The following is a 21,817-nucleotide window of genomic DNA, read 5'->3' as shown; positions in this document are numbered from 1 at the left end:
ATGACTCTAGCAGCTAGGGATAATTGTGAGTGACCTTCATGGCAACCATCATATAATGGATTTTTTGCACCTTCTAACAAGTCGTAGAATTTCTTGGAATGGTTAAGTACCGGTTCCTCGACATTCTGATAACTACCATCTTGATGATAATTATCTTGATGATAATTATCTTGATGATAATTATCATCTAAACTTATGTTATAACGAAATGCATCATTCACCATATCCACATATCTATCTCCTACCACATTACCCACTTCTTCATTCCCACTTACAAACGTCGGATCTACATAACTCGTTCCTATGCCCATATTAATTTCTTTCCCATGTTTATACCAAACATAATAATCTGGCATAAAGCCATAGCAAAAAATATGATTCCAAATTGTACCCCCCGGAAGACGCCTACCGTTTTTGCACTTATCACAAGGGCAGTGAAACTTACCACCATTATTTTGTGCTAAACGCTGACTATTTGCAAAAGCCATGAACTCCTCTACCCCAGTGCTGAACTCTTCCGTGAAATTTTCCCGTCACTTCATCAAGCCTCTTATACATCCACTCCCGAAAATGACTATAATTAGAACTTCCCGCCATTATTAAAGATCTCTCACTCTCGTTTTTTTTTCTCTTTTGATTTTTTTTTCTCACTCTCGTTTTTTTTCTCTCTCGAATTTTTTTTTCTCACTCTCGAATTTTTTTTTCTCACTCTCAATTTGTTTCTTATTAATGCTCTTGCTTGTGGTGTGAAAGAAATAAGAAATGAAGGTGTGGTATATATAGAGAATTTTGGCGACTGTTTACCGACTGTAAAACGACTAAAACTAACAGTCGCAACAAGACAAAGCTTACCAACCCCCACAAACGAATAAAACGTGTTTCTTTTTGGCCGACATGTTTGCGACTCACCTCAATAGTCGCTTAACAGTCGCCAAATGGCCGACTAACAAAAGTAGTCGTATTTTAGTAGCCAAATTAACGACTCGCCGCAGTTGTCACCATGTAGTCGCCAAATTAGCTACTGTTTGCTGACAAAATTACTTTCTTGTCTTTCAGTCGTAAAGTTGTCGCTAATTAACGACTACTGAACCAACTACACATTTCAGTCGGCAAAAAACGACTAACTTACGACTAAATTTTAGCAGTTGTAACGTAGTCGACTAACTTACGACTAACTTACGACTAAATTTGGCGACTACAGGTTTAGTCGCCAATCGTAGTCGTAAATTGCCTGTTTTCTTGTAGTGTAAGTTCGGAAAAGTCTAAAATCCCTGTAATCTTGTTAGAGTCGAATCCAGACTTTAAGATATAGGTTCAGAAATATTTCGTGTTGAACTGGGCCGGACTCAAATATATTCAGTATTTACGAGTTTCGGGCTAAGCTGGGTCGGGCCAACATAATTGGCACCCCTATCTATAGGGTTATCAATAACGTTTATACCTAGCCATAAAATTGTTAATTCGATGGGAAATAATGTAGTAGTTCTGTATCTCTATCAATTTTAAAATCACTAAATTTGAATCGTTCTTTTTGTTCATGAAAAAACTTGTATAGTGGTCATACTCGGATTTTCCATGACAAGATCTCTAGGTAGCTTCCACGTACAACGGTACAAAGACGTAAAAAAAAGATTAAAGAGCCAAAGACAAAGATATGTTATTTCAAAATATCATAAAATATGCGACCGCATGTCTGATACCAAACCACATGTCACAATCATTACAATATTACAAAGAAAAATCTTTAAAGACGAATCTGATCAAGATAAAGAGAAATAATATAGTCCTTAATTTTGCCTTCAGGCTGGGTTAATCCTTCACCGTAGCCGTAGGCAACGTTGGTCATGCGTGCACAATTGATGGCTTCCTTGAGAACTCGTCTTGGAACATTTTTTGTCATCAAAAACTCTTCATTCACTATTTTGTCGTTGTCCACACGCATTTTGTGAAGTGCCCTAAAAGCTTCGTTTTTGGTAACTCCATATTGCTTCATATAACAGTTGATCCCAGTAGTTACATATCCTCTATTCATGTCATCCTAATCAAACCACATAAGTTTGTAATTACATAATAAATTATTTATGAATACTCAAAGGAAACAGATTAAGGTATTTGGAGCTAGGATAACTATCTCTATTGAGGAATTCAAAGTGATTGTAGTCCTGTAGATTTGAGGGATTAGTCTAGATAATAAAATATATATATACAGAAAGGCCTAATTCTCTGTACCTCAAAACCGGCCATGTCATTCATTAGACGCCCGTTTATAGATAATGATTGGATGAGTTTTGGTCTTGATTTGAGCCACTCATAAGCTTTCTCCGTAGCAATGTGTCCCATACCCATCAAAGTGCCAGCCATAGTCGCATACATCGTGATCTCGACCTCACCAACCTCCATGTAATCCTCAAAGCTAGGCACGTGAGCGGCTTGCGCCCATTTGGCAAGGTCAAGGTTGGATTTCACGAGTCTTTTGAACTGCATGCTCAAAAGTATAAACATGTTGCAGTAATTCGATCCTATGAAGAATATTTTACTAAAACAAACAATTGTATTAGGCATTTCATGCATATATTGCTTATGAGTTTCAGCTTAAGAGTGAATAGTCAAATAAAACTTTTTTTTTTTGAAGCATATAAGAAACTTATCACTGAAAAGAAATTGAAAAATACACAGTAGATAAGAACTACCTAACCAAGATTATATTTTATACTACATATACACAACCACAACTTTACATACATGTTACAATAACTTATTATATATGTCACTAAAGATTTTAGATTGGTTACCTCGTCTATAGTGCCTTTCACGCTGTAAGATCTTCCTTCAGACCCCACTTCTCTTTCGAAATCTTTGAATACATCCATTATAAACTCAAACACGAATTTCAAATAAGTTGGTTGTCTATCCATATCTTTATCAGGAGCCCACCTTGTACATCATCAATATATCTTTCATGATTATCATAATCACTAATATTAATATTGATTTTTTATGGAATTTTAACATGTAGCGTAGTACCTTTCTAGGCTATTTGCGAGGATTTCAGCTTCATTAATGGAGGCATATCTATCGAAGGTGTCGTCGATGATGATTTCGGCTGTGTAGAACTTAGTCAACATAATCCTCGCACGTGAGAACTGCGGCTCAAAGTACATCGATATCACAAAAAAAATGTAACTCCACGATTCTGTCTCTGAAGTAAGGCGGCAGATTAGATGCAAACTCCAGCTCCTTATACCATCTTGCATCAAAACAAACGGACATATAGATATATGGTTGGAATGAGTGAATAAAAATAATCCCTATGTACAAGTATTGAGGAGATTACATACTTTGTAACTATTTTGAGCTCCTTGAGGTATAGAAGTTGTAAAAACTTGAAATTGAGCTTTGAAAACTTGAGTATTGTCTCATCATGGTCTTCTACGTGTTCATAGAATGAGATATATTCCATCGCGGCTAGTATTTCCATGTTCCAGTGTTGTGATAGACCAAGAGCATTATGTAGAAGCCTTGAGAGATGAGGGCTTTCTCGTCCTGCTAACGACTTCAGATGTCTCGTTGTGAAACTCAATGCTTCGTCCATTATATAATCTTTCATCGTCCTCAAATGAGAGGCTTCGTATAAGCTCAACATGCCCTTAGCATCTTTGGTTAATGAGTCCATGAACTTTCCGTCCTCCCCTTTGAATCTCTTGAACACATCTATGTACATTAAAGATTTTAATACCTTTCCATCGAAGAAGAAATAAACAAGGTAACTGATATGTATTTAACTAATGATATGAACACAGTTACTTACCTGACGACATGTTGTGTCCATACGTTCTGAAAACCCAAAATGAGATGGAGATTGTGTAAAGGTCTTGTTCACCCACGATCATATCATCCATCTTTTCAAAGGCATGTGACAAGATCTCTTCGATCTCATTCTCAAAATGATATGCAACACCAAGACTGGTCATCAAATAAATCAAAAGAGTTTGCCTCTTAGCAGAGTCATGGCCTTCGGCTTGGGAATGTGACATGAGAATGTCTTTAACTTTGGGCTTGATTGCTTCGAGTTCACTTGCAATGACATCTAGTTCCTAGAAGAAGTTATGGAACAGGACATGAGCATGAACATAACTTATTTTTTCAATAACAAACATCCTACAAGAAGTGAATTCAGGTAATGACATAACAATAACATTAAAATATAAACAAATCGCCTACAATCTTAGTTAAGTCAACAGATAATTTAATTTTGCTTTTGGTGGCATAATTTTTATTTGTCTAAGTGTTCTATGCATCATAATATATATAGTGATATATAATATAGAAAATAGACTCACCAATTCATCGAACGGAACATAGAGGAAGTGATCAGCCCATTGTGAGGGTTGCAACTTTCTAAATGTGCGATCCCTTTCATGATCCAAAACAGTTTGAGATTCCATGTTCATATTCATAAAAGAGGGACAGAGAAAAGTACTGATGGGGAAGAGAGCAAGAGAGCAAAACAATGTATATTTATAGATTGATTGCAATGTATTCTTGAGTACAAGCAAAACAAACCCATATATAGGCTTTTGCAATATTTGCAACAAATGGCGCCGCCCCAATTATTAGAAAATGGTTACGAAAACTTTTTGGAACCTAATTGAATTTAGTAATTAGCCTCTCATTTCACACGCACCAATTGGGAGGTGTTTTTGAAAGTCTCTTGTTTATAATTTTTTTTATCATACTTTTTCCCGCTATATTAACCCAAAATAAAACGAAATAATAATGGGTACGTAAATTAAGGTACTTCGGAGTCATACTCATACTACTACTAAATTTGTTATTTTTCCTTCTATCATTAAAGAAAGTTAATATAGTCAAAATTTGGTCATTAGATGTCGTTTAAAACTAAACTTTCTTTCAAAAAATAGAACAAAAATAAAAATAAAAAGTGTAATTAAGTAATCAATATATATTAAAATGTTTGATATATAATCTGTATAATAAAAAGCCAATCAAATTAGTTCAAAAATAAATATTTATAACAAATGATCTACATATATAAACTAAAATACTAAATAATATGCCTAGTTAAATAATTAAAAGGACAAATATAATTTGATATCATCATAACTAATAGTCCTTTAGTATAACGGGAGTGTAATGCACAGATTTTCTCCACCTTCCACTCTGCCCGTTCAGATGTGAAAGCACCACTGAATCGTACCTTTTGAGAACATCTTCTCACCATCCCAAGGTCTTCTTCTAGCCATGTTTCCCTTTCTTGCTTTTAATTTTGGTTGTATATGTTTTCCTTTTTAATTGTTGCTTTTGCTTAATTTAATAAGTTGTAAAATATGTACATAAAAAATCAGAAAACTGGTATAAATATAACCGTTTACCAGAAATATGCATGTTCTAAAAATGGAGTGTCATAAAACTGTCTTGTATTTATAGGGTAAATGATTAGCCTTATAAGAACATGAAATATAAGAAAATATTATCTTTAATTCTTTTTCTTTTTTTTTTGTTAAACAACCTTTATTTCTTATAAACTCATGTATATACATGGCAACGCATGCTAATCTGAAAGGAAATACGTCATTTTGCAAGGTATATATGGGTAGTCCGTCGAAAAAAAATTATTGTTCTGTGAATCTCTATCATATAACATGACTCATATCAATGCTTTCAGTTTGAAGTGGAGTGGATAGAGACTACTGTGTAGATTTTTAATTCCCAAAAAAAAAAAAACCCACGACTCCATAGTTCGCCGGTTGATGATGGTCCAAGCCCAAGTATTCATTTCTTAAGGAGTTGGACATATATTTTGTTCGACTTCCTTACATGGGATGAGCGTTGAGGTGGCACATTTGTTGGTATCGTATATTAGAGAGCTTCTATAAAGAATGTCTTAAACTATTAAGTTCATAGTATCCTAGTTCAGATGAAAAAGGTATGCCAATTAATTTTTGTTAACTTTTTTATTAGATACATTGAATCTATTTTCTTTTCACAGAAGTTAAGGTTAGTGTTAGAAATAATTTATTTTAATATAAAAATCTATATATGCATGTGAATAATCCGATCAAAGTATCCAGTTTATGAGCTTGTTGATAATTCTATCATATAAGTGTTAGTCTGTTAAATACCCGAATATGTTAGGATCCCATATGGCTCTTAGGCACAACTGTTTACACACTAACACAACCGCCTTGCAGTTCCAGAAGTGAAAGATCCTAACTTTAAATCTCCATGCAAAGCCACTTGTACAAGTGGTAGAAGATGATGCTCTTAACTTTTTTTCTTTTTTTTTCTTTTTTTTTTCTTTTTGATGCTCATAACTTTAATCTCCATGCAAAGCCAAGTGGTAGAAGATGATGTTCATAGAGTACTCATAGCTTTAATCTCCATGCAAAGGCCACAAGTGGTAGACGATGGTGCTCGTATACTAGGCATCATCATTTCAGTCGCACCAATTGCGACAACTTTAAAAAAATTATCTACCTGTTCTGATCTTATCTTTGTCCAAATCATGCGCTCTGTTACTTCATAAAATTCATAATCTCTCATTTTTGACTATTTTTATTTCTTTTACCTATAAAATTTTCATATGAAGTTTTTTAAACGTAATTGTGGAGTCGTGCTAGACTGAATTTGTTGTTTTCCTTTGACACAGTCTCATTCTTGGAATAAATTTCTTAATTTTATGAGTTAATTGAAAACATAACAAACTTTAAAGAGAGATAAAATTAACAGAAAAATTATCTTCAAAAATGTAAAGACATGCATGTGTACTTTGAAAAATCATAATATTCATAAAACTGATATATATATGTTCACATAAACTGAATAAGATATGATATGTTCGTCGTACGTCCTCTCGTGTCATTTATTTCTTGTATTTCCGTGCGTATTCTCTCGATATGGAAAGAGATTTGCTGCAGGAATTATAACGCATAGAGTTTGATAAATCCCCGTCATATCTCGAAGAAGAGAGAATGACATTTTTTGGTGGGGAGTAGTCGTAATCGGGTCAAACCCCTCTGGTACTGATGAAGTGTACCTAAGTTGAAGTCTAGAAACGAGTCAAGATACGTAGATATACATACATGCTTATCATGAGCTAATATTCTATTGTTATGTTTAGTTTAAAACTCAGTAACAACTAACACAAAATCTGTATTACTGTGCATTTACATTTATTTATTTTTCAATTGGAAAATAAAATAAACTATATGCATCAGAATAATCATCTTACTGTAGAAAGCAATCTTTCTTGGCCACTCTTTTATAATGTTTGATAAATTAAGCCACTAAATCTTAAAAGATAAAAAGTATATAAATAAGATCTTAGTTTTGTTTATATCAACAGGGTACAATCCCATGTTCTTTTACAGGTCATGTACCACGGTTCCTGCTTAAGTATCAATATAAATACAGATATGCTTTCTCGGCCTATAAATCAGATATGATTTTGTCAATAGATTAATCTATTTTTTCCTGCATCATCATATATAGTCGCTACTCGTGTAACCTGTGGTGTTAATTAAAATAAGGAAATCCAATCAAAAGTTGATTATTGTTGAAGGTGATGATCGTACGAAATATCAAAAATATATGATTTTAGGGGGAAAAAAGACAAAGATTATTTCATAGAACTCACCAAAAGTTGGTAATTTACAGAATAATCTGAAATTCACCGAGGTAAGAGATACAAATAATGAAACGAAATTGAACTAATCAAAGTGCCGACCTTAGGTTTAGAAATATGGAATGGACAATACTAGGGTGAACCTCTTCATTCACCCCCTTATACAATAAAGAAACAAAATTTATATACATTATTATGAACTAACTTAGATTCATCTCTAGGGGTAAATGCTTATATTCACCTCCTTCTCTCTCAACTAAAGGTGGGTATTTCAGTTAAACTTTGGGTTTGGTTTGGATTCGGTTCGGTTCGGTTTATTTGGTTTTTAAAAAACTCTAACCAAACTCAATCAGACTTAGTTTTGTTTGGTTTGTATTTGAGTCGGTTTATGTTCGGTTCGGTTTGGTTCGGATCGGTTTTAATTCAGTTAAAAAAATATCAATTAATGTAACAAACAAATTCATTGTTTTGATATCCTAAAATAATCAACAAGTTATATAAGTTGAATAATTCAAATAACCATGAAAAAGGAAAACCTAAAAAAAAACCAACCATACTAAAATCAAATGCCTAATAACTAGAAGTTTAGTAGAAAAGAAAATTGAAAAAATACAGCAACAACAATTTAACATAACAATCTTCCATGAAAGCAGAGAAGAGAAGAAGTGAGGAAATATATATGAATTTGCGCTTTAACGTTGGTAGAGTTTTACACTTTGGTTAAAAACAATTAAACCCAATTCTCTATTAACTAATTTATTAGAAATGTAACAAAAAAAAATCAAACGTGTGTGAGAGGAAGCAAATGCAATCGTGGGTATTACTCGTGAGATTACATATTTACAAATCTAATAATATTAATTAACATAAACATATTGGGTTATCGGTTCAACCAAACCAAACCGTTCGGGTTGAGAAAAAAACACAACCAAATGGTTTGAGGCTATATATGGGTTTTGTTTGAATCGGTTTGAGTTCGGTTGGGTCGGTTTGGTTTGGTTTGGTTTGGTTAAAATGCCCACCCCTACTCTCAACCAATCAGAATCTTCTATCTAATATTTCATTTGAAAAATAAATCAAAATTAAATTAAAAAGCAAAACAAATTAATGAAACAAATTATGTATGCTTTTAATTAAGGAAAGTTAAATTTTGACTTGGTTAAGATTTTACAATTAAACGAGATTATATATCAGTTTTGGTTTATAAATAAGAATTAGGGTTTAGATTTTATAATTAGAACAAAATTATATGTCGGTTTGGGGTTTACAAATGAGGTGGTTAGGGTTTAGATTTTATAATTAGAACAAAATTATATGTCGGTTTGGATTTACAAATGAGGTGGTTAGGGTTTAGATTTTAAAATTAGAACAAAATTAAATGATGGTTTGGGTTTACAAATGAGGTGGTTATGGTTTAGATTTTACAATTAGAACAATTATATGCTGGTTTGGGTTTACATATGAGGTGGTTAGGTTTTAGATTTTACAATTAAAACGAAAGTATATGTCGGTTTGGGTTTACAAATGAGGTGGTTTGAATTTATATTTTACAATTAGAACAGAATTATATATCGGTTTGGTTTATAAAAGAATGGTTTATAAAAATACTTAGGTTCACCCCTTGTATTCACCCCCTTCTCCCTCAACTAATCAAAATCTTCTATCTAATTACCGACGGCTTACCGACAAATATCTGACAGAAGATTAGTTTGTCGGTTGTTCGTCAGAAAATTACTGACGGATATCTAATTTTCTTCGCGTGTGTCAAATTTTATCTGTAATTTTTGATCTGTCAGTAATCCGTCAGAAATAACCGACGGAAAACTGACGGATATTAACTTTTCGTCAGGTGTGTCAAAATTTGGTCAGTTTTTTATCCGTCGGTAATCCATTAGAAATAACCGACGGATAAATGACGGTTTACATGTGGATAGTGTAAAATCTTCCTAACTTAGCTCCGTAATGCAGTTTTTTTATAAGTGTTGTATAAAAGATGAGTTTTCAATGACTAACTATTCGTCTTTTAAACTACATTCTTCAAAATATGTGTTTTTATAGAAAATAGGTTATTTACTTAAAGTACTTATGGTGTGGTATTACATCTTATGGGTAAGTATTTGCCATTTGTCATTAAAATTATATTTTTCTCTAATTTAATCATATAGATGTTTATTTTCACAAATAATTTCATATTAGTATACAATACATATTATATGCATATTTGTCAATAAAAATTATGAAATTAAAAGTTTTAATCTTAAATCCATCGGTAATCTGTCGGTAATCCATCAGAATTAACCGACGGAAAACCGACAAATATAATATTGACAAAATTTTGACATCTGTCGGTAATCTGTCGGAAATAACCGACGGAAAACCGACGGATATCAAAATTTTTGCCTGCAAGCCAGATATATAGAAATTTTCGAGACGCAGGAAATGAAAATTTTTAGTCATAACTGACGAGCTATCCGTCGGTTATTCCGTCAATACTGTCGATATTACCAAAGCACTTCGTCTTCTTCTCTCCTTATTGTTTTTATTTTTCTCAAAATCTTTCTCAAATCCTCTCTCCAGCTATGCCTAACCTCCAGCGATTACTTCCTTCCAATTGGGTGAGTCTCTCCTACCACTCTCTCCAAGTTTTATAGCATAATTTCTCTTTTAATCTTTCTATAGATTTGCTTAATTCTCTTAGATTTCTTAGGAATAAGATAGATTTATTAGGTTTGATAGTTTGTTCTATTTGGGTGTTATTGATTTGATGAATTGGTTTGTAAGAGATGTGTGTTAGATTTGTTTGACTTGGGTTTTAGTGGATATGATGATTTGGTTTTGATAAATTGAATTTGATGAATTTCTTTAGTTTTTTACAAGGATGGGTGTAAGATTTTTATACATTTTATAATTTTTTGATATATTTTGTTTAGTTTTTTACAATGGTTTCTAATAATGTTAAGTATTGATTTTATACATTTTATTAATTTTGCTTTTATTTATTTTCAATTAAGTATATAAGTATATTATGAATTTTTAATATTGTTAAGTATATACTGTTTTTTTTGGAACAATTTTTAGTTTTTTCTTTTAACAATTTCTTGTTTTGGGTTTTTAGAATATATTCCCAAAAACTTTTAAACTTCTGAATTTAAATATTTAAGCATTTAGATAATAAATATTTTTGATATTTAATTAAAATTGTATAATTATGCTAATTTTATTTTTCTAAAAAATTAATTTTTTTAAAAAATTATATATATAATCCGTCAGTAATTATGTCGGTATAACGAGAAATTTCCAAACCATTAGCCGTCAGGAATCAGTCAGTAAAACGATTATCAGAAATTCATCGGTAAAACTTACGTAAAAAAATCTGTCAGTTAAATTTCTGCTGGAAATCCATCAGCAATTTCCGACGGATTTCCGACAGAATAGTTTATCCAAAAATCTAGATCCGATGGACGTTTCTGTCTGTTTATCGTTGGTAACGGATGTTTCCGACGGCTAACTGACAGATATGCCTGTCGGTTCTAAGCTGGTTTTTTGTAGTGGCAAAAATGGATTGGTCACTAGCTAGGTAATACTATCGAGAAATTCAAAAGAATTATCTTTTTGCAGCTACAAGTTTTCTTCAGGCACCATTTCCTCATTTAATTCACAAACCAACTTAGGCTAGGTGATATCTTAGGCTGGTTGTGTAATTTTTGCCTATAAGGTTATGTAATAATTTTTCCATATGTCGCATATGTGAGATCAAGTATCATTAATGGTTTATCTGACATCTAGGGGTGAACCTAAGTATTTTTCATGACAATACTTGAGAAATATGCATGACTCCTCCTAAATGTCTGATAAACAATTAATGATACTTGATCTCATATATGCTGACATATGGAAAAATTCTTAAATAACCCTATAGGCAAAAATTACACAACCAGCCTAAGATATCACCTAGCCTAAGTTGGTTTGTGAATTAAATGAGGAAATGGTGCCTGAAGGAAACTTGTAGCTGCAAAAAAATAATTCTTTTGAATTTCTCGACAGTATTACCTAGCTAGTGACCAATCCATTTTTGCATCTCACCAGATAACAGTCTTCAATATATTTGGCATTGTTTTTTAAGTATGCCAGTTTGATTAATTTCAAAGTACATTCATATGAAATCTAACTTAATTTTCTATATAGTGTCCAACGTACGGTGTGAAGATGTATATATGCAGTCTTTTAGTATTAATGCTTTTTATATGTTTTTTTTTTTAATGAATGCTAAATTTTATTCAAATCTAAAAAACCTTTGTACAATAAATTGCGTCTTTGCGTGGATAGAGTTTGAATGAATTGAAAGAATCATAAAAAAAAAACAAATCTAAAAACAAGCTCTAACCTAAGGACACGTCTGGAACCACACTTGCAGTCCATCCGTGAGTTTGTCAAGACAGAGGCGGCGTATAGAAAGAATCTTATTTCGGATCAAGCGGTCCAAAGTCTTCGCAAGATGAGGCGCTGCAGTCAAGGGATCACCATGGCGACGTTTGTTTCGTTCACTCCAGATGGTATGAACTGTAGCTTGAAAAGCAAGACGGAGAATATAGCAGGAGGACCCAATGAATATTGAACTTGAGAGAAGGCAGAGAATTCGTGTAAATGAAGTCGTGTAATGGTGGCGAAGTAGTTTCCTAGTTAACAATCCTCATATCCAAGAGGAGTAAGGACAGGAGAAGAAAAGATGCTACACCGTTTCGACAGGGGCTTGGCAGAAACCACAGGAGGAGGATATGCCTCTGCTCCACATAGCCATGCGATCATCCGTTGTTAGCCTATTCATCACTGCTAGCCAAAGAATGAAAGAAAATTTAGGGACAGCATCAGAAAACCATACTGCCTTGGACCAGAGTACCGGAGGTTGAGGGTGGTGAAGCTGCAACCAAGTGTCTGACGTTGTAAAACAAGGGAGGAATTTGTCATTTGAGTGCCGCCATAAAGCCACATCTCCCTCTAAGGATGTGCCTCTACTATGGAGTGTGGCAATCTCTGTCTCTATAGCATTCAAACCCATGTCCCTGTGGTGACGAGGGCGGTGGGAAGCAAGGACCAAGGCAACATAGGCTGAGGAAGGGATCCCAAGAGCAATGAAACCACGATTACCAAATACATCAAATAATCGACCCATAGAACACCAATGATCATACCAAAAGGAGGTCTGCAGTTCACTCTTAACCTCAATGGATGAGAAAACCTTGGCATGGGCTCGATATTTCAGTAGTTTCTTCCACATCCAGCTCCCAAGACTTGTGGAATTACTGACTGACCAGAACGATGACGACCTTATCAGCTCGCGTTTGACCCAGTTGACCCACAAAGATTGTGTACCTGAGATAAGACGCCAAATGAGCTTAAAGCAACTGCCCTTGTTAGCCTCTGCCCGCCTCTGCTAATGACTTCAGACCGAGACCTTCCTCAGACTTTGGTGAACAAACATCCTTCCATGCTACTTTACTTTTCCTTACATTGAGTTCTGGACCAGACCAAAGAAAGGCTGAGCAAAAGAATTCAATTTCCTGGATACACGCACTCGGTAATCTGAAAGCAGAGATCCAGAAATTTGTCAGACTAGAAATCACAGAGCTCAACAACTGTAATCTTCCTGCAAAGGATAAGAACCGACTCTGCCAAGAACTTATACGTTTCCTTATTTTATCGAGTAAAGGGAGACAATCTGCCAGGGTCATCCTCTTAGTCAGCAGAGGCAGACCCAAATACCTAACAGGCAATGAGCCACAACCAAAAGGAAACCGAGACAGAACCTCAGACCTGATTGAACTTGAGACCCCCGCCAAAAATAAAGTCGACTTTTCCAAACTAATATTGACACCCGATATCTCCTCAAACTGCTTAAAAGCGGCTAAAACGCCCTCCAGGGATGAGACCTGACCATCAGAGAAACCCATGATGTCATCCGCAAAGCAAAGATGAGTAAGCCCCATACCTCGACAACGAGGATGATATCCAAACCTCCGATCAGCAGCAGCTCTGTCTAGCAAAGTAGAAAGGACATTCATGCATATCACAAAGAGATAAGGGGAGAGGGAACAACCTTGCCTCAAGCCCCTCTCACTCTTAAAAAAACCCGCCAATTCACCATTAACATGAACAGAGAAGGATGATGTGGAAACACACAACCGAATCCAATGAATAAATTGTTCCAGAAGATTCAATGCAGCAAGCACATTAAAAAAGAGGGACCACTGAACCGAATCAAAGGCTTTAGATATATCTATCTTCATCGCACATCTTGAAGAAACCTCCTCCTTATGATAATCCTTAACCAATTCAGTGGCAAGTAACAAGTTCTCCATCAGCAAGTGATCCTGAATGAAGGCAGATTGATTCGGGGCTATGAAACCAGGAAGAATGGTCTTTAGCCGGCGAGCAAGGAGCTTGGAAATGAGCTTATAAAGCACATTACAGCAAGAAATGGGCCGATAATCTCGCATAGTACTAGCATCCTGTTTTTTGGAATAAGAGCTATAATCGTGGAATTGACACCCGTAGGTAGAAAACCATACTTGAAAAATGACTGGATCGCACTAGTAAGATCAGCACCCACAATTGACCAAGCAGACTTAAAAAAAACTCCACAGTGAACCCATCTAGACCAGGGGATTTATTTTGATGGCAATGAGAATAAAACCTGCTTTACCTCACCCAAAGAGACCTCCAGAAGCAACTGATCCTGATCGCGTTGAGTACACCGAAAAGGGAGAAGATCACGAAGGCCATCCACAGACATCCCTTTGAAATTCTGAGGCGAATGAGTCAACAGCTGCTGAAAAAAACAAACCCCTTTAGCAGCAATATCTTCCTGCTTCGTAAGACTACAACCCTAATCATCAAGAATCTCATGAATCAAATTTTAGTTCATACGCTGTTGTAATGCATTGTAGAACACCTTATTTTTCTTGTCACCCACTTGTAGCCAATGCAACTTAGAACGCTGCTTAAGAAACTCCTCCTCCAAAGCAACCATTTTCTCCCATCGGACAAAAGCACTAGATTCAGCCACAGCTGACAGTGAAGATGGAGCGGTCAGAGAAGCTAACTGCTTGGTACAAAGATCCTCATAAGCGATAGCCGCTCTACGAGAAATATCAGACATATGAAACCAACCAAGTTCTCGAAGCATCGGCTTAAAACCCTTTAGCTTCTTAGAAAGGTGAAACAACGCAGAAATGGAATGAAACAGAGCAGGTGTAGATTGCCAATAATCTGTCAAACTGGGCATGAACTCAGTTTGGGAAGCCATTGCATTGGTGAACTTAAAAGGACCCTTTGGCTTAAAAAAAGAAGGATCAATGTAGATTCTCCCTCGAAGATGGTCCGAGTATCCTCCCGACTCCATCACATAGTAAGAATGTGGAAAAACATTAGACCAGGTCACATTGTGAAGCACTCAATCCAACTTCTTACAAATGACACCACTTTCTCGCTAGTTAGTCCAAGTGAAACAAGGACCATGAACCGCCAGTTCCGATAATGAACAACAACGAATAACTTCCTGAACAACTCTCATCCCTTGGGCCACAAAAGGAGTGGCACCTCCATTAGAATGCTCCTCAATATCAATTGTCTCATTAAAATCACCAAATAAGAGTCATAGTATACCTCGGACTAGAGCAAGATCATGCTGATGCTTAAGATCCTGCCATAGTCCTTCTCGCCCTTCCGCCGTGTTAAAATCATAAATAAACGAACATCAAAAAACCTCATCCATTCCCGGAAGCTGAACTTCAAACAGAATGACCTGGCCACCTTTAGACAAAACCCGTAGCTTAGTTTGCAGAGAGCTTAACACCTAAATCCTCCCCAGCCAACTAAACTCATAGTTGGAGTGTAGATTCCAATCACCAAACATAGTTTGCAGAACTTTACCAACTTGAGTCTCCCTAACCTTTGTTTCAACGATACATCCAAACTGAAAACCATTTTTTTTAACCCACTCCTTAACCAATAACTGTTTCTTCGACTTATTCAGACCCCTAATATTCCAGAAAAATCTAGACATTAACAGGGGGGCTTGGAAGACCATTTATTTGAATTACGAGAGGCTGGACCCCTTGCAGGCTGAGATTGATCGGATAAATACTTATGAGAACTTTTAGATTGACAAGGCAAATTAGGCCGTTGAACAACAGCAACAGCAGGAGATTGTGTCTCCTCAAGTAAATCCTTCCCCCCTGAAGTCCCCATTGGCGCAACCAATGACGAAATAGCTGGAAGCTATGCTGATTTGTTACCTTCTAGCAAAAGTTCTCCCTCCTCAACACTTTCCTGAAGCGCAGCAAATCTAGTTGGAGAGGCTATACGGACTTGCTCATACTCCAATCTCTTCGCAGCATGTGAGCCCCGACTACCAGAGCCATTAACTTCAGTCCACTCACCTTCACTTGGAGCGAACGGGTGCTGAATGACAGCCGAAACAGCAGTAGGTGCAACAAGGTTAACACTAACATCCTGATCGACTGGTAACCGAGCCTCAGTTCCAGAAACTGACGGCGTAGGTGACATGGATTTCCGAGTTTCATAAACCCCACTCCCATGAGTGACCGGGGACTGAACAACCCCCAGAGACTTTATCCCTGCTAGTTTAGCGAGGCAATCATCAGTGAAGTGACCCCACTTTGCACAGAAACCACAATGCGTCGGGAGCCAAAGGTATTTATAATCAATACAAACCTCCTGCCCCTTGATTTGGAAAAAACACCTCTTCGGCAAATCCACAGAAAGATCAACTTCAACAAAAACTTTAGCTTCCTCAAAACTTATGACCAATTCGGTATCTTGATGTAGTTGTTGGGGAACTCTGACTGGACTAGCTAGAAAGTTGAGTCCCTTCCACGAGAACAAAGAATGAGGTACATTCTTGATTACTACTTAAAGAGGCATAGTTGTGATCGCCGGCTGGGCATCCTCGGCAATAGGAGTCCATTTGGAGAGCACCATTGGCTGTCTACAAATATTCCAAATTCCCCTGCGCACAGCTCGCGACCTGGCAGAAGCTACGAATCCGAAATTTGACTGTAGTATCATTGACCCTAAACACATCAATTTTGATACTCTTATCCTCCAAATTCCAAATCTTGTTCACAATAACATGGATCTTGGCCACATGAGGTGCAGCCAAAAGAAATCGACCAATAAGAAAATCTTTCCAAAGAGCCATCGAGCACATCATCGGGAACAGCGACTGTAGCTTTCCCTTCAACCACCAACTCCACATCAAATTTGGTCAGATTAGGCCAACCTCCAAGTGCAAAAGCATAAGATTTAGAATTCAAGACAGCCTCTGTTTGACTAACAACTGGATTGACGACAGCAACATCCGCCACCATCACTCAGAAACCACCGGCGGCGGCCGGAAAAAAGAGTGGAAAACCAAAAAAACCCAAAATCGCCTATTGGATCTCCCTAGCTGACGTTGCAAAGCTCTCTCAATTATATATTTCTTTGCATCCAAATAGTTTTCTCTCTAAGAAATTGTCATCTTGTCATATACTCCCTCCGTTTCAAAATATAAGAAGTTTTAGAGAAATTGTTTGTTTCATAATATAGGATGTTTTCAAGTTTCTATGCAACTTTTAGATAAATTTAGTATTTTCTATTATGCAATATTGTTTTTGATTGGTTGAATTTGTTAAAAGTAAAAACTTCTTAATCTGCGTGTTTTAGTTAAAACATCCTATATTTTGAAACGGATGGAGTATCAATCATCATGAAATTAAGAATATTTGAGTATTATTGAGCAAAACAACATATCGCCACATCCTTTTACATATGAACGAAACTACTCTCCTGATTTATTTCCGAGAGAGATCGTAAGATATATCTATTTCATATGTATAAAAATATTATTTCTCTTTACCACTCATGTTTTTGTTTCTGTTTCTTTGAAATTGATTCAAACTCGCAATGTTATTGTGACACCCCGGTTTCAGAGACTTGCAGAAAGGTTTAAAAGAATTGATTTGGCCACCTATGTCACCAAAGTGCACTTATCTTTTTGGTCAAGGGTTCTGAGAGAACTTCAGAGTTAAGTGTGCTTGAGCTGGAGTAGTCTCAGGATGGGTGATCTTCCGGGAAGTGACTGTCGTAACTGTGTGAGTGAGGACAAAACACAGGAAAATATCATGTGGTGATTTGTAGGGACGGTAACAAGTCTTTAAAGCCTTCGGACGTAGAAAACCGGCCGTCGGATATTGATAAACTCACGGGCCTAGTGAGAGGACGTGAGGCCCATTAAGGAAAGTGAGACCATGGACTGAGATTGGACATGGGACCCACTAAGAGGTGGCGGTCGAGGCATTATAGTTACTGACCAAAATATGTTATACAATGGTTCAATTAGTTTGGTGTTGTTATCTCACCTTCCAAGTTCATATCCACATAATAAACATTGTTGAAAAAATAACGGTTATACTAGAGAGGTTCTAAGAAACTATACAGAAAAAGAAGCAAATTAATATAACAATTTAGACCCTTAATTAGCAGCAGCTATAAAAGTTTATTAACTAGCAGTAGTAATGTAAATATTTATCTAAAATCATATATATATAAGAAAAACCAAAGAAGTACATAAGAAAAACGCATTTCAGCCAAATGTGGACAAGAACTCAATTTTTTTATTAGCATGAAATTTAGCTGAGATAGTTGTACCCTAAACTTTGGATAAAGTTGAAGCTGGGAAGGCAATCAAAGGGAACTTGCGGCAAACTTCAATACCGGTTGTTTCAGCTAGATAGTACTCATCATCATCTCCAAGTGGTCTATTCTCGACTCTCCAGTTAAACCGGTACACAAAGTTTGCCAAGGCCACCTCAATTAACGTTGTTGCAAAGTCTATGGCAGGACATAACCTTCTTCCCGATCCGAATGGAATGAAGTTGAAGTCTTGTCCTCGAAAGTCCAGTGGTAGACCCAAATGCCTCTCTGGCTTAAACTCTTCTGCATCTGGTCCCCATTTTGCGGTGTCTCGATGAATGGCCCAAGCGTTGATGAATACCTGCTCAACCAATACCATGCACCATATTTTTCTAGTTTTCTTATCAAATATGATTAATTGTTTGGCTTCCTGGTTTAGTTACTTACCATTGTGCCAGCCGCAATATCATAACCCTTTAGTTTGACATCTTCACTAAGTAGTCTGGGAATTAACAATGGGCCTGGGGGATGTAGTCGAAGGACTTCTTTAATCACAGCTTTTAGGTATTTCATATTCTCAACTTCTTCTTCTGATACATATAACTTATTTCTCGAATACATTCGGATCTCTTCTTGGAGTTTTTTCATAGATTCTGGATGTCTTATTAGAAGTATCATTGCCCAGTCGATAGCCGTGAAAATTGTTGTTGTTCCTCCTAAGAAAATATCCTATAAAACAAGCAAAAATTCATGTTTATTAACGTTATGTTTAATTAATTTTAAATCAAGTGACTCATATTTATTTACTTAGATTTAAGTACAGGATGTTTTTCTTGATTACCAAAATGATGAGTCTGATGTCGCTTCTAGCAAGCTCGAATCCATTTGTCTTGTCTCTTTGAATTTGTAACAATATATCAACAAAATCTAATGTCTCTTTCTTCTCAACTTCATCTACATGTTCTTGAACCACTCGTTCGAGAAACTCCACAAACGTTTTGCTTACCTCTTCCATTTGACGATCCAAACCGCGGAGTTTATCTATCCAAGCCAAACCAGGGATGTAATCTCCGACCGGGAAAGCGCCTAGAAGCTCCATGATTTTTCTCAATTGGTATTCAAAATTGCTAGTGTTTTCCTCGCGGCTATATTTTCTTCCCATAGCAACTCTACATATCACATCGTTTGACATATTAAGGAGTAAATTACTTAGATTTACCGGCGAAGAAGAAGAGCTTGCTTTCTCAAGCTTCTCCATTACTATGTTTATCTCTTCTTCTCTTACTTTCTCAAAGGAACTAACCATTCGCTTACAGAGGAGATGGATAGTACACACACTCTTCATCCAAAAACAGATTTAAAAAACAAAAAAAAAAAACTCCATCAGCTAATAATCAGATAAATTATTCTTAAAGATCAAGATTAAAATATATAAAAATTTGGAATAACTAATATATCAAAAAGTCATACCTTCATCTGTCTCCAATATTCGCCGTAGGAGGAAAAGGCCACATCTCGCCCGCCGTTCATAATTATATCGACAGCTTTGGTTTTAGGACGGTTGGCAAATTTAAGGTCGTGTGTTTTCAAGACGTCATGAGCTACGTCAGCGGATGAGACAACGAGTGTAGGGACACGACCAAAGTGAAGGAGCATGAGCGGACCATAGCGGAGGCTAAGGGAACGAAAGGAGCGGTGAGGGTGGAGGCTGAGCTGGTGGAGGTTTCCAATCACCGGAAGCCGCCACGGAGAGGGTGGTTGGTTAAGTTTGGTGGTGGTGGTTCGTTTGAGGAGTGGGTTTAGGAAGAAGAGAAACGCTAAGAAAGTTGTAAAGCATAGAGAGATTAATATCATTTCCATATCTGATATCTCTATACTCGTGTGAGTCTGATGAGAGATTGAGAGGAGTGCGTGGTGCGCTTAAATTGATGAGATCAATAATATTACTTATAATTATAGAAAGATAAGAAAAAACGAAAAAAGTCAGATAATATATGAAAAAAATAAGAATTGATACATATATGAAAAATACTTAGATTTCATTTTTGTCAGATACAATATATTTTTCTTCATCCCCTCTCCTCTCAACCAATCAAAATCTTCCATTGAATATTTCATTTAAAAAATAAATCAAAATTAAATTAAAAATTAAAACAAATTAAGAAAACAAATTATGTATACTTTTAGTTAAAGAAAGTTAAATATTGATTTGGTTTAGATTTTTAAATTTTAAACAAAATTATGTTTCGGTTTGGGTTTACAAATAAGGTGATTAGAGTTTAGATTTTACAATAAAAACAAAATTATATGTCAGTTTGGGTTTACAAATGAAGTGGTTAGGGTTTATTTACAATTAAAACAAAATTATATGTCGGTTTTGGTTTACAAATGAGGTGGTTAGAGTTTAGATTTTAAAGTTAAAACGAAATTAAATGTCAGTTTCGGTTTACAAATAAGATGGTTAGGGTTTAGATTTTACAATTAGAACGAAATTATATGTCGGTTTTGGGTTTACAAATGAGATGGTTAGGGTTTAGATTTTACAATTAGGATGAAATTATATGTCGGTTTGAGTATACAAATAAGATGGTTAGAATTTAGATTTTACAATTAGAATAAAATTATATATCGGTTTGGGTTTATAAAAGAGCGGTTTTGTAACATCCGCGAACCGGAATCCCGGTTTAGAGATTGCATCGGTCGATGCATAGCCGGTTTAGTGCGGACGAGTTTAAGTTAAACGCTGCGTTTTGGGTTTAGGAAAAACCCTTAAACTCGAGTTTTGTCTCCTTCGGCGAGTTTAGCCGTTTTTGAGAGAAAACAAAAGAGAGAAAAGGTTCTTGAGTGTTCTTGAGGATTTTGGGTGATTTGAGGCTGTTCCCGTAGAGATCTGTAGCTGGGATCGTTATAGGAGCTTCCTAGGAGCGTTGTTGTGCTTGTTTAAGGTTCAGAATCTTCTTGGCAAAGGTAAGTGCATGACCATGGCTTATCTAAGCTAGAGATCTCTCTGATTTGCTTGTTATGTGTTGTTAGGCTTGTTAGATTGATATTTGGGACGTTAGAAAGCTTTCTTGTGGCTTGGGATCGAGGTTTGTGGTTGTAGGAACAAAGATCCGGCGAGAAGCTTCGGGGAAAACACGATGCTCGGCATTGCATTGGTCGATGCACTTTGTGCGTCGGTCGATGCAAGTGCGAGGACGGCGCGTAAAACCTAGGGTTTTCGTGTTATGTCGAGCATGCGTCGGTCGATGCAGTGCGAGTGTCGATCGATGAAAGTGCATCTAGCATCGGTCGATGCAACCTTGTGTCGGACGATGCATCCCCATCTGGTGTCGGTCGATGCATGTTGGTGTGGTCGATGTAGAGTCCTGGTTTGTTATTGTTGATTGTTGATTGTTGGTTGATGGTTAGAGATGTCTCTATTGCTTGTGTGTATAGCCCAGTCGATGGGAGGATTGCCTTACTGTGTTTATAAAA

At 36.1% G+C, this 21,817-nt stretch overlaps 1 protein-coding gene and 1 pseudogene across 1 annotated transcript; both read right to left on the bottom strand.

Annotated features, from left to right (window-relative positions):
• LOC104731510 lies at positions 1,648 to 4,503 on the bottom strand (annotated as a pseudogene).
• LOC104731507 (putative cytochrome P450 71A28) lies at positions 18,184 to 20,273 on the bottom strand. The gene is made up of 4 exons (XM_019233439.1): positions 19,811 to 20,273; positions 19,182 to 19,679; positions 18,788 to 19,069; positions 18,184 to 18,701 (listed from the first exon to the last, which is right to left on the bottom strand). Exons 1-4 carry the CDS (start codon positions 20,198 to 20,200, stop codon positions 18,357 to 18,359), a joined length of 1,515 nt encoding a protein of 504 aa, XP_019088984.1. The 5' UTR covers positions 20,201 to 20,273; the 3' UTR covers positions 18,184 to 18,356.

This window comes from Camelina sativa, chromosome 12, assembly GCF_000633955.1.
Source record: "Camelina sativa cultivar DH55 chromosome 12, Cs, whole genome shotgun sequence".
Taxonomy (NCBI): Eukaryota; Viridiplantae; Streptophyta; class Magnoliopsida; order Brassicales; family Brassicaceae; genus Camelina; species Camelina sativa.
Note: the sequence above shows the minus strand (reverse complement) of the source record. Positions and strands in the feature narration are given on the sequence as shown.